General features: G+C 40.7%; 1 protein-coding gene across 2 annotated transcripts in view; it reads right to left on the reverse strand.

The window, feature by feature from the left end:
- LOC116708819 (otoferlin) overlaps positions 1–16,334 on the reverse strand; it is a 37,319-nt gene extending 20,985 nt beyond the window's left edge. For both annotated transcript variants that reach the window (XM_032546863.1, XM_032546862.1), the window contains exons 1-13: positions 15,889–16,334; positions 14,596–14,666; positions 14,056–14,164; positions 13,919–13,973; positions 13,365–13,496; positions 13,211–13,273; positions 13,017–13,101; positions 11,528–11,687; positions 11,240–11,426; positions 10,969–11,155; positions 9,719–9,942; positions 9,394–9,502; positions 8,678–8,855 (exon numbers count right to left, since the gene is read on the reverse strand). In XM_032546863.1, the coding sequence (XP_032402754.1) occupies positions 8,678–8,855; positions 9,394–9,502; positions 9,719–9,942; positions 10,969–11,155; positions 11,240–11,426; positions 11,528–11,687; positions 13,017–13,101; positions 13,211–13,273; positions 13,365–13,496; positions 13,919–13,973; positions 14,056–14,164; positions 14,596–14,641 (1,535 nt within the window). In that variant the 5' untranslated portion in view covers positions 14,642–14,666; positions 15,889–16,334. The remainder of the gene's footprint in view (positions 1–8,677; positions 8,856–9,393; positions 9,503–9,718; positions 9,943–10,968; positions 11,156–11,239; positions 11,427–11,527; positions 11,688–13,016; positions 13,102–13,210; positions 13,274–13,364; positions 13,497–13,918; positions 13,974–14,055; positions 14,165–14,595; positions 14,667–15,888) is intronic.
- Between the last annotated feature and the right edge of the window lie 1,195 nt (positions 16,335–17,529).

The raw sequence follows: 17,529 nt of genomic DNA on the forward strand, positions 1-17,529 counted from the left end.
CAGGATGTTTGGGGATAGCGCCAGCAGAGAGGGGAGCTTGGGGGGTTGCTGGTACCAGGATGTTTGGGGATAGCGACAGCAGAGAGGGGAGCTTGGGGGGTTGCTGGTACCAGGATGTTTGGGGATAGCGCCAGCAGAGAGGGGAGCTTGGGGGGTTGCTGGTACCAGGATGTTTGGGGATAGCGACAGCAGAGAGGGGAGCTTGGGGGGTTGCTGGTACCAGGATGTTTGGGGATAGCGACAGCAGAGAGGGGAACTATCATTGTTTCCTCAAGAAATGCTTTACAAATGTCACAGTTAAGACTTTTAAGACATGCATATTAAATGTGCAGCTATTCACATGAAGTATTTAAAATAAGTTATGCTTTATGATATTTTCTTTGCAGAAAAGACAATAGAACAATAGTTAATTGAGAACTTTCTAAGCTCTTCTGGATGCCATATTTACCATATATTTATTTCTCTGTTTTCTTAATTAACTAAGTGGGAGGAGACATTAGAGAAGGAAAAGTGGAAAAGACAGAATTATTAAAGTAGAAGTTTAAAGTATACCGTTGTCTTTCTCATTCACCCAGATTTCTTAGATCAGGGGTCACCAACCTTTTAGAGACTGGGAGCTACTTCACGGGTCCAGAGTAACACGAAGGGCTACTTGTGTGATACAGACATAAATTTTCTTATATATATATATATATATATATATATATATATATATATATATATATATATATATATATATGATATTCTGTGCAGAATATGGACTGGAATCCCGAGATCAAAGTGGGAAACACCCCCAAAGGTGGCGGAGAACGCCAGAGCTAAGATCTTGTGGGACTTCCAGATCCAGACAGACAAAATGGTAATGGCGAACCAACCAGACATTGTCGTAGTGGATAAACAACAGAGGAAAGCCGTTGTGGTAGATGTAGCAATACCAAGCGACTGCAACATCAGGAAAAAGGAGCACGAGAAACTAGAGAAATACCAGGGCCTCAGGGAGGAACTGGAGAGGGCCTGGAAGGTGAAGACCACAGTGGTGCCTGTGGTCATCGGGGCCCTCGGGGCAGTCACCCCCAAACTGGACCAATGGCTACAACAGATCCCAGGAACAACATCAGACATCTCAGTCCAAAAATGTGCAGTCCTTGGCACAGCCAAGATACTGCGCAGAACCCTTAAGCTCCCAGGCCTCTGGTAGAGGACCCGAGCTCAGAGGATAAGAACCACTCGCTGTGGGTGAGAAGGGAATTTTTTTTTTTTTTTATGATTACATGCTGCCTGATCATGTTAATGTTAGGGACTACTGACAGTAGTTATCAGTAATAATTTACCATGGTAGCTATGGTTAATTGCTATTATATGATCAGAAGTTCTTAGTTCAGAGTTTTGAGTTTGATTCCCTTTTGGAGATTTTCTGTGTGATTCTAAATTGCCCACAAGTGACTGAGAGTTTGGATTGTTGCAGCAGCAGCTGTACAGCTGGACGCACTGAGAGATTTTCCTTTAAATTAAAAAAAGAAAAGTTATTGTATTTCTATTATCCAACCCTGTTTACTATTAACAAAATTATGGAGAAGAAAAAGTTCTTTTGTCCCAAAACATCTTGTATGTAGCGCACGTCAGTGTGAGTCTGTGGGGGTCAAAGGGCACCCAAAGCCTAAATCTTATTGGTCAGTTTGCTTTTTCTGTGAGCTAAAAATGATGAGTGGAGTTTGAACCTCCCGTAGTTCTAAGATCCCGCCAATCCTCCTCTTTCCGTGGATCTCACTGCTTCGCTTCAATGTCTTTATTATTTAGCATCGTTTGTGTAAAAAACAAGAAAAAAAAGGGTGCGCTGCTTTAGTGGTTTAGTTTTGTGCCGACGTTGGAGAGGTGGTTGTGCTCCTGCAGGTCAGGTGCAGTGATAGTTTTGTACCTTCCAGTCTGTCAGACATTTTTTTTTCGACATCTGCTTGTGTCAGCCCGCAGGTGACCCGTCAGCTGTTCAGTTCACAAAATCACAAAAAAGCTAATAAACCGACAACCCGCCAGAACCGCGCACTGTAAAAAGCTCAGGCAGAACCTGAGGTTCAAATGATGAGTGGTTCAAACTCCAGTCATTCCCCACCTCACCAACTTAAAACTCTGAACTAAGAACGTCTGACCACAATATAGCAATTAACCATAGCTGTCCTTACTGATAACTATTGTGCATAGTCCCTAACATTAATATGATCAGGCAGCATGTAATCATATTTACTTAAATGAATTTTTGTTGTAAAGAAAATTTATGTCTGTATCAAACAAGTAGCCCTTCGTGTTACTCTGAACCTGTGAAGTAGCTCCCAGTCTCAAAAAGGTTGTGACCCCTGGTCTAAAAATAGCCAGACTTACCATGATTTTATGTAAAAAGAAATCAACTGTTAAGTACTATTTTTAAAAAAAAATGGTTTCCACTGGTATTTTAACCATTTTCTTTCTTTCCAACAAGAATCCAAACAAGTGTTTGTAGTTGGAAGTTCTCTTTTCCATGACATCATCTTCATTCCAAATTTCTAAAATCTTCAACTTTTCAAGGTTAGAAAATTTGCATCCCTAACCTTCTTGAAAACACTGACTTGCAAAGCAAGTCAGTCACTGCCTCCATGCATTGCATGGAAAGCACCTATTGTTCCACACCCAGTAGAACGTCTCTTTATTGGGGCCTAATATTAGCCTGCATTATCTTGTTATGTCAGGTTAAGGCACTGGCTTGCGCAGATAATGCCTATCTATTAGCTTTAGCCTTTGACCTAATGCTAATAGATAGGACTACAAAAACGCCATATCTCCAGTTCTAACTAACACTCAGTTAAAACAGAGGACTGAGCTGCCATTTAGAACTACTGGCTGTTTTGCCAGTAAATAACTCATTTAACCCAAACAACAATTCTATATGAAGCTTACTGAAAATTTCAAGATAAAAGCCTCAATATCCCTCTGAGGATAGTCACAGATTGACTTCCATGCATTTCTGAAAAATTTCTGAGCTCAGCGCACACCATCTTTCTCTCATCGCTGTTATTACTGTGAGTGAGGTAGAGAATATGAATCGTGGTACTATCGGAGACAACAAATAGCCCTCTCAGATGCTTCAAACGGTTTTCAAGTACGTATCACGGTTCGCGAACGGGAAGGAGTTGTTAGGACTGCTTTTTTCAGTCAAACTGGCTGGCTCAAAGAAATAGAATTCTGTCAGCCCTGAGTGTCTGACAGACAGGCTTCATTACCATAGCAACAGAACAAAGAACAGGACAGAGCAGTGCAGCTGATTAGGACTACAAAAACGCATCACTGTAGTTCTAACTATGGCAGAACATGCAGGTTAGAACTACAACATGGCGGAACTGTCAGTTACTACAGAGGAGGACTGAGCTGGCCTTTAGAATTACTTGTGTTTTGGGCATTTTATAATTGATTTTACCCAACCATTGTTACACAGGGTTAGTGTTTCAATTTTAAATTAATCTTAATAAAAATGTCAAAATAAAAGCCTTGACAGTTTTTACATCAGGTAATTGCTCTTTCGGGCATTATATAACTGATTTCTTTTTTTTTAAATGTAAGTGATGGTCTATTTTGTACCGTTAGACTACACCACCTCGCCTTCTTTAGCTGGCTGCTCGTCCTGAAGCGGATGGATTATTTAAGTGTTAGAAATTCAAATTTTAGAGGGTGAGCCCCCCTCCCCCAATTAATTTGTACTATAATCTTTAAAAGAACACTCATGAATGTGAAGCGTAGCAATTATCAGAGGCAGAGCTGTGAATATTACAAGACACTAGAGTTTTGCCTGCTGCATTTATGTTTAATATATGCACTCTGTGACTCAATCAGAAACCAAAAGAGAGATCTGATTCACTTACAACAGTAGTTCTTTAGGGCAAGATGACGAATAAAAAAAATGTCTCAAGATAATTGGGGCCTGCCCATAGCAATGCATAAGGAGAGCAGTAACTGACTTGCGAAGGGACAAGGGAGCACTGGGACCACCAGGGGGCGATGAGGGAGGACTGGGAGACACGACATAAAAATGAATGACAGGAGTTTGAACCTCCCGTAGTTCTAAGAGCGGTCGTTTGGATCCCGGCAGAGCTTTTTACCGTGTGCGGTTCTGGTGGGTCGTCGGTTTATGAGCTTCTTTGATGTTTGCCGAACTAGTCCATAAATTTATGCAAAACTGTAAGCTTGAATACAATAACTTAAACTTACTACCTGTCTCTTGGTGTTTTATTCACACTTGGGCTCCTCAGCCCCCACACCCAACAGACTTCTTGTGGCTATGATGTTGAACTGTGATGTCACACATCCTGTTTGTGACATCACTGGTGACTGTCTTTGTATTCCCAGATCCCACAGAGAAATTCATTTGCAGTTAAAGGTTCGAACGACAAAGAAACAATGGCGGAGAAAGATTTCATATTAAGAAAGTTAGAGATTCTCCAGAATAACCAGATGAAGCTGAAAAGGGAAAACGAACAGCTTCAGAAAACAGAACAGCTTCTGAAGAGAAAACTAGAGAGACTGAACAGGACCAACGACCCAACAAATTGGCATGTAGAGAATAACCTACTCAGAAATTCGAATGAGTTTTATAAAAAACAAATTGTTAAAATTAATTTGGAATTGGACGAAAAAAGGACGACAATTAAAGAAATGCAAAGTGATTATTGCAACATGCAACAAGTAACAATAAAACTAGAACGGAAGCGGGCCACAGCAAAAATTGATGCAGAAAAATCTTTGAAAGAAAAGACTGAAAGACTGCTGTGGCTTACTAGGGAGAACGACGAATTGAATAAGGAGATTGTGTCTTTAAAAATCAAGATAGACAGAATGGAATCCAGGGTGGAAAAACACAAGATTGAGCCACAAATTCAGGAGGAAGAAACCCCAAAACTGAACGTATTCCAGAGAGTTGGGCTTGTTCTTCTTCACATGTATAATTCGGGACCGCTGGGGTACTGGGTGCCACCCTGGATTTTTTAATTAATGAAAAAAAGAGCAGAGAGGGGAGCTTGGGGGGTTGCTGGTACCAGAATGTTTGGGGATAGCGACAGCAGAGAGGGGAGCTTGGGGGGTTGCTGGTACCAGAATGTTTGGGGATAGCAACAGCAGAGAGGGGAGCTTGGGGGGTTGCTGGTACCAGGATGTTTGGGGATAGCGCCAGCAGAGAGGGGAGCTTGGGGGGTTGCTGGTACCAGGATGTTTGGGGATAGCGACAGCAGAGAGGGGAGCTTGGGGGGTTGCTGGTACCAGGATGTTTGGGGATAGCGCCAGCAGAGAGGGGAGCTTGGGGGGTTGCTGGTACCAGGATGTTTGGGGATAGCAACAGCAGAGAGGGGAGCTTGGGGGGTTGCTGGTACCAGGATGTTTGGGGATAGCGACAGCAGAGAGGGAAGCTTGGGGGGTTGCTGGTACCAGGATGTTTGGGGATAGCGCCAGCAGAGAGGGGAGCTTGGGGGGTTGCTGGTACCAGGATGTTTGGGGATAGCGACAGCAGAGAGGGGAGCTTGGGGGGTTGCTGGTACCAGGATGTTTGGGGATAGCGACAGCAGAGAGGGGAGCTTGGGGGGTTGCTGGTACCAGGATGTTTGGGGATAGCGACAGCAGAGAGGGAAGCTTGGGGGGTTGCTGGTACCAGGATGTTTGGGGATAGCGCCAGCAGAGAGGGGAGCTTGGGGGGTTGCTGGTACCAGGATGTTTGGGGATAGCGACAGCAGAGAGGGGAGCTTGGGGGGTTGCTGGTACCAGGATGTTTGGGGATAGCGCCAGCAGAGAGGGGAGCTTGGGGGGTTGCTGGTACCAGGATGTTTGGGGATAGCGACAGCAGAGAGGGGAGCTTGGGGGGTTGCTGGTACCAGGATGTTTGGGGATAGCGACAGCAGAGAGGGGAACTATCATTGTTTCCTCAAGAAATGCTTTACAAATGTCACAGTTAAGACTTTTAAGACATGCATATTAAATGTGCAGCTATTCACATGAAGTATTTAAAATAAGTTATGCTTTATGATATTTTCTTTGCAGAAAAGACAATAGAACAATAGTTAATTGAGAACTTTCTAAGCTCTTCTGGATGCCATATTTACCATATATTTATTTCTCTGTTTTCTTAATTAACTAAGTGGGAGGAGACATTAGAGAAGGAAAAGTGGAAAAGACAGAATTATTAAAGTAGAAGTTTAAAGTATACCGTTGTCTTTCTCATTCACCCAGATTTCTTAGATCAGGGGTCACCAACCTTTTAGAGACTGGGAGCTACTTCACGGGTCCAGAGTAACACGAAGGGCTACTTGTGTGATACAGACATAAATTTTCTTATATATATATATATATATATATATATATATATATATATATATATATGATATTCTGTGCAGAATATGGACTGGAATCCCGAGATCAAAGTGGGAAACACCCCCAAAGGTGGCGGAGAACGCCAGAGCTAAGATCTTGTGGGACTTCCAGATCCAGACAGACAAAATGGTAATGGCGAACCAACCAGACATTGTCGTAGTGGATAAACAACAGAGGAAAGCCGTTGTGGTAGATGTAGCAATACCAAGCGACTGCAACATCAGGAAAAAGGAGCACGAGAAACTAGAGAAATACCAGGGCCTCAGGGAGGAACTGGAGAGGGCCTGGAAGGTGAAGACCACAGTGGTGCCTGTGGTCATCGGGGCCCTCAGGGCAGTCACCCCCAAACTGGACCAATGGCTACAACAGATCCCAGGAACAACATCAGACATCTCAGTCCAAAAATGTGCAGTCCTTGGCACAGCCAAGATACTGCGCAGAACCCTTAAGCTCCCAGGCCTCTGGTAGAGGACCCGAGCTCAGAGGATAAGAACCACTCGCTGTGGGTGAGAAGGGAATTTTTTTTTTTTTTATGATTACATGCTGCCTGATCATGTTAATGTTAGGGACTACTGACAGTAGTTATCAGTAATAATTTACCATGGTAGCTATGGTTAATTGCTATTATATGATCAGAAGTTCTTAGTTCAGAGTTTTGAGTTTGATTCCCTTTTGGAGATTTTCTGTATATATATATATATATATATATATATATATATATATATATACTGTATATATAGTACAGACCAAAAGTTTGGACACACCTTTCTAATTCAATGGGTTTTCTTTGTTTTCATGACTATTTATAAGGCAAGAAATCCCACTTATTAACCTGACGGGGCACACCTATGAAGTGAAAACCATTTCAGGTGACTACCTCTTGAAGCTCATCAAGAAAATGCAGAGTGTGTGCAAAGCAGTAATCACAGCAAAAGGTTGCTACTGTGAAGAAACTAGAATATAAGGGGTATTTTCAGTTGTTTTACACTTTTTTGTTTAGTGCATATTTCCACATGTGTTATTCATAGTTTTGATGCCTTCAGTGTGAATCTACAATGTCAATAGTCATGAAAATAAAGGAAACTCATTGAATTAAAAAGTGTGTCCAAACTTTTGGTCTGTACTCAGTTCAGACCAAAAGTTTGGACACACTTTCTCATTGAATTCAATGAGAAGGTATGTCCAAACTTTTGGTCTGTAGTGTATATATATATATATATATATATATATATATATATATATATATATATATATATGCTGCTCTGATTACATGAAACTAAACTTGAACTTATGGCTGGCATTTTTATACCACATTTTGCGTGGTATATAAATAATATCACTGTAAAAGCACAAGAAGAAGTGGAAGTTGCTTTGAGTTGATAAGATAATGGATGGATGATTTATTTGGTCACACTTTATTTGAAGTGAGACTGTCATAAGCATTATATATATGAAGGAGTCTTTATGAATGCTTATCATTGTTGTTATGACTTAGACTTAGACTGACTTTATTGTCATTTTGCATGCACAGGGTGCATACAGAACGAAATTTCGTTGCATACGGCTCAGGACAATGTTTTGAGGTTCCCATGTTGTGAGGTTACTCCAGAATAAAATAAAATACAGTATGAATATGAATATAAATATAAATATAAAATATAAAGTGCAGGACTGACAGTAAAATAGAAGTTATTTAGCTCTGTACATGTGCAAGGTATAAAGTGGAGACCAGATTTTAAGTGCAGTCCAGTTAAGAGTTCAGCAGTCTGATAGCAAGTGGGAAAAAGCTGTTTCGGAACCTGGTGGACCTGCACCGGACGCTGCGGAACCTCTTTCCAGAGGGCAGCAGGGAGAACAGTCCATGGTGGGGCTGTGAGGGGTCACTGACGAATGAAGTTTTTTCTGATGAAGACACACTGATAAAGTGTCTTTTGGAAAATAATGACACTTTTAATGCAAAGTTGATACTTTTAATTGACATTTAAGGCAAGTTTTATTACAACTTTGCATTAAAAGTGTCGTTATTTATAAAATAATGCAAAGCGGACACTTTTGGTGGACTTTTGGTGCAACTTTGCATTAAAAGTGTCATTATTTCCTGAATGACACTTCAAGACAACAGTCATAGCCATTCATGAGGACTCCTTCATGTTCACAGTAGGTGTTATATCATGTTATGCACACCCCTTCAAATGAATGTTACCATTTAGTTTGCAAAAACAGAAAAACATTTAATAACTATGTAATATTTCCTTTCACATCTTAATTTTCCTCTTTGTTTCGCTGTTTGACTGGCTCTGACCGGTCAGTGATGACAGGTTTCATGGGTGGAGTGGTGGACACTGAAGTCAGGTCTCCGTCGTCGTCCATCTCCTCCTCGCTGGAGTTGTGTATCAGCTCGGTTTCCTCTTCAGCACCGTCGCCCTTCTTCCCCTTCGTTTTGGGTTGGATGACGCCATCGTTCTCGTTTCCATAGTAACCTGGAAAGAGCAGCTTTCTGAATATGAACTTTGTCCCTTTCCGTCTTCCCCCGTTCTGTCCACAGTGACAAACGTATGGGTGGGCGATACGGACTTAGAATTTTAACGCAATACTTTGTGGCACTATTGTGATAACATAAAGATGATTAAAACAAAAATATTTATTGCTTATTTTTTATGTAACTGTATGACTACATAGCATAGCATTCATAGTGCCACAAACACAAATACTGGACTTGAAAATCATTCCTGTTTGAAATCGGCTTCTTAAGGACACGACTTACTTAAAAAACAAAGTTATTTATAACGCTAACCTGCACACAATAACTGCATTTAATCATATTTTCAAATTTACTGATATTCATTCATGCTCTCATGGAAGAGCAAAAATAACATTTTGTATGAAACAGTCCGTTTTGTTATTTTTATTTACCCCAGATCACAGAAATTGATCATATTGGGATAAGATATTTTATAAGATAAATGATCAATGATTCGATAAATGCCGGCCCCAGGAGCAAAGACACAGCTGGCGTACCTATTGTGACCTCAAAGCTGATTGGCTTGTCGCCGATCTTTCTGTCTATCATTGTGGCTTCCAGGAAAGACCCAAACAGGAAGAAATCCTCGACCTTCCCAGTAGCAGTCTAGCGAAAAAACAAAACAAAAATAAATTTAAAAAACCCACAACTGTAAGCGTTTAAACATGAGTAGCCTCATCAATGCAAACAGCTATTATTTATGCATGCGACGGGCTAAATTAGAGCTATTAATAATTCACATTAATCGCAGCACAATGTCCTGTCAGCAGCAGGAACAATACGATCCGCTTGCATGGCTGCCCATCTGGAGCAGAGACCCACCTCGGAGATGTTGGGCACTCCCTCCACCTGGACCTCGGTGGAGCTGGTGATGTCAGGCGAGGACGGGTCAAGGATCTCCACGCCCAGGCTGATGAGCAGACGGGCCCTGAAGGACACGCCTTCGCCGAGCCCTTCGTTTAGCTCCTGGTACTCGTCCATCAGGGTGTAGGTGCGGGTGGAGCCGTACATGTTCACCCAGGCGGGCCCCAGCGTGGGAAGGAAGCCTGGGAAGCAGTGTGCAGAAGAAGTGCGGCGGGTAATTTGGAAATTAACTGGAAAGGCGCGTGTAGAAAACGATTAAGCAACTGGGTAACCCCCAGTGTCAAAAATAGTTCTTAACTGGTTGCACAGAAAAAGTAAATACTCTGCGTTATCTAGCCTACTAGCAGAGGCTGCTCTATCTTAAATGGTTCCCGGGCGAGTGCCTTTTCCGGTCCACAGTACACATTCAAATACCCAACTACTTTTCCGAACAAAACGCATTCTGCAAAAAACAAACAAACAAACAAAAAAAAAAAAAAAAAAAAGAATAGGAAAAACTCCTGTTTTCTCTTTCTTTTTTCACTTAGCTTATTGGAAATATTAAGAACTAAAAGAATTGGTCTGATAATAGATGACCTGCATCGATGGACTGATTTCAACACTATGTTTGAGAGAAGAGAAGATCTACGAATCACTAACTATTTCAAATTGTCAATAATCACAGCAAAATAATTCAGTCCAGGATTGTTTAGTTAATCTATATAATATGTTTGTCCTAGTTCTCTAAATCTAAAGCAGTCTTAAAGCCAGGAAATGATTGAAAACTATTATATTTCTGTTCGTTTGCAAATAGAGGAAAGAGTTTCTAAAACTCTGTTTGGTGTAAATTATTCACTTGAAGTCTGACTGGACCAAATACGAAATAGTTTGAACTAGAGGTGGTCAAATACATTCCAGACTTCTTTAAAAAAAATCTGAAGTTGCCAAATTAGACACAAACTACAACGCTGTCAGTCAGCATTATTGTCATACTGGATGTAGATCACATGGGGGCAGCAATACCACTGACATTACATGCAAATACGCAAATAGAAAACTCTATCAGGGCGCAAATGATGGAGCTATTTTTGTGTGTGTGTGTGGGGGTGTGTGAGTGTGAGTTGTGGTCGCCCTCGGGCTGTGTCGCCCTGGGCAGAAAGCCATGTCGTACATATCAAATAAAACCTCCTACTTGTTTGAACACACTATTTTTCGTAAAAAACGATCACCTTTGTCCCCATCATTGGAAATCTTCTTCAGATCTAAGAAGTGTGTTCCCATGGCCACATCGTTCACTTTATCCGAGTCCCGGATCTGGATCTTCATGCGCTTGCAGAGGGGAGGAAACATCTCCGTGAAAACAATCTGCTCGTTCCAGATGGGCTCATAGCAGCTCTTCTGTACCGACGTTTTGCCCTGTGGTCACAAATTAAACGCGTTCATTTTCTGAGTCCCGCTAATACACAACAAATATAAAAGGTAGCCATTATTCGAACTGGCCTTCTGCCCTGCGAAGAGCACTTGGACGTAGGGATCAACCAGGTCTTTATTTTCTCCTATAAACGCCTTTTTGACGTTGGCCATGATGCTGGTGTTCATTCTGGGGAGTCCCTCTGCTTTGTAGATCTTCAGGTAGTAACGAGCCCACTGTCGCTCTGCAGGAACGCCCTCAGGTAGCAGCAGATTCCTGATGCAGGCAGAATTCACTTCTCAATAACTTTTCTCTACTAAGGCTTAAAGATGAGAATTTTCATGGGTTAAGCAGCGGACGTTGCAGGTTTTCTTTACCCCTCTATGTCATCGTCTTCAGACTCATTGGCCTTGTGTGGAGTTTTAATGGTGTCTCCTTTAGCCACAACTGCGATGTCACATTTAACGTAGCCTTTGCAGCCTGCTGTGATGTCATCCGGGTCAGACAACAAGGCCCATTTGTGGTAAAACTGATGCTCTGTAGGACAAAAACACAAATGTCCGTTTTATTTTGGATTCCTGATGATGTATTTGTTCTTTATTCACTTTAAAATAAGGACGCAGTACTAAAGCAATCATAATAAATTAACTGTACAAACAAAAATCGGGGGCAAATGTTCAGATTTATTGCTGATTTTCTTGAATCCACCAAAAAATAAATTTGCATAAAGACACAAATAAATGCATACGCCCCCAGTAATATTTGGTCCTGGCATTATTCCAGCTGGTCATTTAACCAGCCCTCTTTGCAAAATTTATGGTTGGTTTACAACCACAGATGCAGCTTTAGTGCATAATTCATAAGTTTTTAAGTAAGTTCAAACTGAGGCCAATGCAGAAGCTTAATGTTGTCCTGGTTTATCTGTTTCTAAACCAAGTTTAGTGTTCACTGGGATCGACATCCTTCTGAAACACCCCGCTGTGTCCAAGTTTCAGCCATCTGACCCAAGCTGTTAGCCTCAGATGAGGTAAAATTGGTTCCAACATCCAAAAACCTTCATGCCTCCAGTCTATACTGAACTAGAAGGCAGTGGAACATCACTATCACTGTCCAAAAGTGAAGATAGTGAAGCCCCTGCTTCAAAACTGACAACTTCAGACTCAAGTGAAATCTACGGTGGCCTACAAGGACGAGACAAATACCTTCTGATGAAAAGGTTTCGTGTGAGACAGAATCTGTTGGCTACAATGACTAAAAGAACGTCTGAAGACATCACACTTTACAAAACAGCTAATTGCTAAGCATCATGTTATACCACCATCATGTTGTGGGATTGTGATGATGTCAATGACACTTTGTGCTGCAGAAATAGAGGACTTCCTCTGAGGTCTTTAACTAGACGGCTGAAGGTTGGACCCAATCAGACGTTCCAGGAGGACAACGATCACAAACGCACATCAAAACTGGTATTACAGTGGATAACATTAAGCTTCTGAAGTAGGACAGACTTCAAGCCAATTGTGAAGGTTTAGACACTTTAATTTTTTTAAATATATTTTATGTAAATCAGCTTTATCTGATAAGAGGAATCAAGCATCTAGTTGTAGACATGCCATAACATTATTGAAGACTATTGATTCTTTGTAACTTGACAATGTGGATTTATCCAAATATTAAGCATGTATGTATAATTTCTATCTTGTGTGGATAAGAGGTCATCTGCACTCAATATGGAATTGATACATCATTAATATTTATTGGCATTGGATAATTATTCCACCACAAACAAAAGCCAAGATATTAAGGCATCCATGCAGACAGAGGGCTTGATCTGGAGTTAAACTACCAAAGATGCTGTTTTCCTACCTGGCTGGAAGTAGACTGTGCCAACATCCATTTTAAAAGATCCAACCAGCGTTCCACTTCGCAGAAGATTTTTGGAGTGGATCACCTACAAGTAGGTTAAAAAAATATACACAATTAAATAATTTTTTTTTAAAAAAGCCCCCATGTCACAGAAGAAATTCCTGCCAGTCGGTTTAAAGGAGCTAATGACTTACGGACACTTTCAGGATTTTGTCGAACATGACGTCTGGCGGGATGTGGAAGTCAAACACAAAGTACTGGAAGAGACGACAGTTTGAGACGAAGTCTCGTAAATCAACCTTGAATTTCAGAGAGCTTCCTAACACTGCGTCATCATGACCGACTCACTTCGTTGTAGTAAGGGCAGTTGGTCGACTCCTTCATAGAGGTGTACTTTTTCTCATCTCCGATCTCCACACAGACCATGGGATCCATGTTCAGGCCAACCAGCTGCCTGGCTTCAATCACCGTCACACTGACCTGAAATGACACCATCCATCAGTTTACATCTGCAAATCGCAATAACCTGTGAACTGTCCTACTTTGTCCCATTGAAATTAAAAAAATGTGAACTTTTAATGAAAATGAGTTTGTTTTTTCTTGTGACAGCCTACAGGGAAAAATTGAGCTTGTATGATCATGTCGATCAGCACCTCGGGGAGAGTTGATGTCAAAAAGTGTACAATAACCTGTGCACATATGCATGCCGCACTTTTCAGATTTTGAAAACCGTGTATACGTTTCCTTCAACCTCCCAGGTATGATCTACTTCATGAATATTGTGTAAAATGCTCATACTAGACACTGAAGTTTGTGGCTGCAATATCAGAAAATGTGAAAAAAGGCTCTTAGGGTGCAAATACTTTTCCAAGTCACTGGCTGAACTCTCTGGATTCACCTACCTGGTAATCCATGGGTCGTCCAGAGCTGGGCTCCATCTTGATGTCTGGCTTTGATCTGAGGAATTACACATGATTAATAAACCCAAATAAAAATAAAAGTAAAAATCTGTAAGGAAGACGGTTAGAACAAGGCTTGCCTTTTATTTGAAACATTGGTGGTGACGGCTGTGACGGAGGCCAAAGAGATGGTGTCGGGATCTGGACCTCCCATTAACATGTTCTCCGTCTCCAAAATGGCTGGCTCATCTAGGCATCACACAAAAGACATGTCTAAAGAAAAATCCTGAAAGAAAGATTTACATTTACGGAGCTAAGGCGCAACACTCCCTGGAAGAATTGCTCTTTTTCTTGCAACATTGTGTTTTGTGAAATAAATTTTTTTTTAAAAATACTCTTAAATTCATCCTGCCATGTTTTGCATAGATTAAGAACATTATAAGACATGAAAACCCATTAATATGCAACATTTAATCATAAGTAAAATACTTTTTAGAGCAAAAGTATTTTTCTAGATTTGCTTTTGAAATAGACCAGTCTTGGATAAGAACATCTGCACCACATTGTCTGTTACAAAATGTTTGACATGCTGAAGAAACAGGCTGCGTCTGTTTGTGTAATATTAAACTGGACTTTCTGGCCTTGTTGACACGAATCCAATGATCCGGCTAAGGTGATACCTCCGCCTTTGTCCTCCTTTTGTCCACGGTGCTTACTGCGCTTCATGGTCCAAAGGTATCCTCTGAGCTCTCTGCAACACAAAAAATAATCACATTAACAATTTTAGACATTAAAACACAGACGAATGGACCAAATATGGCAACAGAGTCGGCCCAAGTTTGTGTGAGATATTTTCGTTTTCTGCAACTAGCGAGTCAGGTTTGTTACACAATGGGCTTTTGCTCGATAGGCACGTCAGTCACCTTGCATTTATTGCTGTACAAAAATCACTTTTTCGGATCTGTTTGTCTTCATTCGATTTTCTATAGCGATGCTATGAAGCTTTCCTGAACTGACAAACACGCTTAAAACACTTTTTGGAGGGTTTTAAAACTGGTTTCTCAGCTATCAACAGAAAAGCAGCGATTAATAAATTGGCTCTAAATTACGACTGTTGCTAACACAACTTCAAAACAACGCAGGTTTCTACCAATATGTCTGCATTTAGACTCCTAGGAAGGAGTCCGGGATCCTAATCGAGCTCAAAATCCACTTATACCTGGAGCAAATTCTGTTTAAGTTGATTTTTCTCCTATTCCTGTTTGTAGGAGTGCTTAACTCTTGCTTTATTCTGTTTCAACAGCAAATCACCAGCTCTAAGAAAACTTTAAATTAACAAAAACACAAAGAACACCTTAAGTATTACTTTTTGTAAAACCAAAATCAATGATAGAGAGTGTTGTAGCATAGTTTGCTGTTATTTTGAGTGAAATGTAGCCTTCAGATGGGCCTTTTAATTATTTAAATCATCTGACCCTAATACTTCAACCGGAGGGGATACATTTCACATGCATTGTGAAAATAATACCATTAGTCTCGTTATTCTGCAGAAATTAATCAACAAAGTGCTCCATTGACACACACGGACACGTCCAGTTTTAAAGTGGCTACCTTATTTTATGTGACAATTTGGGATTATTAATTATAATATTATAATATTATTTTTGATCGAAGAGTTGGCAAAAAAACCCCAAACAAACAAACAGAGAAACAAAAGACAACAATCTTACATCACCAAAAAAATAATAAAAATAAAAGTTTAACATGCCTGGGATGATCCAATAGCATGTAATTACATATTAATTTGATGGAAAATAAAAAAACACTGTTTGACCTTCAACATTTTTTTTAAATAAAATCAGCTGACATGGAAAAAAAAAAATAAATTCCTTCTCAAAGAAAGTCATTCACATGCACTCCAAAACACCGAGGCCTAAACGCCACCATTTGATCTCTGTTCAGATGATACGTACCATATACGACAAATTATGCTCAGCTCTCTCCTCCACGTATCTGCCAGAGATCTCCTTTAGAGGTAAAAACAAAAAAACAACAACAAAAAACAGCCCAGAACTAAGAAGTTTCGGTTTCAATTAAAATCGAAGAGATGCTACACGAGCATTTTAGGCCTTCAGAGAGACCCCAGAAGAAAAGCCACAAAGTTAAGTTGTGCACAGAAAGGAAATGCGTTTGTTCACGTCTGAGGTCTGGCAGGAGTGAAGCGATACGCCGATGAATAGTGCATGAGCGTCGAACCCGAGACTGGTAACTATAACTAGCCACCGCTGAGAGACGTCACTGTGAGCAGAACCTTCCAATCCGCAGGTTTTAAGATGCTGCAGAGCAAAGCGGGAGGATTTTTACAGGCCAAGCCATCGATCTGGTATCTAAAAGTTACTTACTTTATGTTGACCCACAACAATCTACATCAGAAAATATAACTGTTTAAACAAAAACACATGTTTTACTGTAATCCTGACACTGCGGGCCTTCAAGCGATCAAAGCCAAACTGAGCTGAAAAGAAATGCTTGAAATATTGTCAGGATCTGTGTTTTCTGTGTTCATTTAGAGTGTTCTGTGTCCTTGAGTCTCTTCGTTGTCCTGTCCTCCCCTTGATTGTTCCCAGGTGTGTCTCGTTCTGTGATTACCCTCCCATGTATTTAACTCCACCTGTGTTCCTTGTTCGTCGTCGGGTCCTCGTCAATGTTAGCTTCTTCGTCGTCAGTGTTTCCATGTGCCTGCTGTTCGTTGTTTGGACTGTGCTTCTTCATTAAATTCATCATTCATCATACCTGGGTCCGCTGCATCTGCCTCACCACTCTCACCACCCGCACTTCATGACAAATATGTGATGTTACTGTTAGGTAAGCAATGTTGCCATGTCATCAATGATAGGATTACATGGACGTAAGATGTCAGGCCGGCCTCGCTGGAAGAATGCTTCTTTTTAATCATTAATAACCTGCAGGTCCAAACTGGGTCTTAAGACAATCACACTGTCCTTTGTCGGTGATGGTGGAATGATGTCAAATCCTATTTGCGATGCTGTTCGCTTCAAACGTAATCAGCTTCAAGCCTGACCATTCTTAAACTGAGCCACATTTTTTGTGTCATGAGAATTTTACAGAAATGTTCTCTATTAAAGTATTTAATTGAAAGATTTCAGGGTCATGTAAGGAAGAAAAGAAAAGCATAAGATCGATTGCTTCTCAAATAAACGCACAAAGAAAACGCAATTCTCATTTTATTACAGAGCTTAATTTGTTTTCTTGGGATTTTTTTAAGTGATAGATGAACACAAAGGGTTTTCAAAGGGCTTTTTTATGCATATATATATATATATATATATATTTCCTCATACAAACAAGCTAGATTTGATACCTTGAAGTGATTTTAGATGTAGCAGCCAATAGGCCCTCAGTATCTTCGATGGAACTGCAGAGATCCACAGCTTGGGTGGAAAAGTCCGTTATCGACTTTGACATTAGTCATGCATCTTTATGGAAGATTTGTGAAAAGATGACTATTACTGAAGGGAAGAGACGAAAAGTCCGGATTAACGTTGACGAAAAGCCAGTTATTGGAAACAGAAAAGACGTAGACGAAGATCTGG

This window comes from Xiphophorus hellerii, chromosome 19, assembly GCF_003331165.1.
Source record: "Xiphophorus hellerii strain 12219 chromosome 19, Xiphophorus_hellerii-4.1, whole genome shotgun sequence".
NCBI lineage: Eukaryota > Metazoa > Chordata > Actinopteri > Cyprinodontiformes > Poeciliidae > Xiphophorus > Xiphophorus hellerii.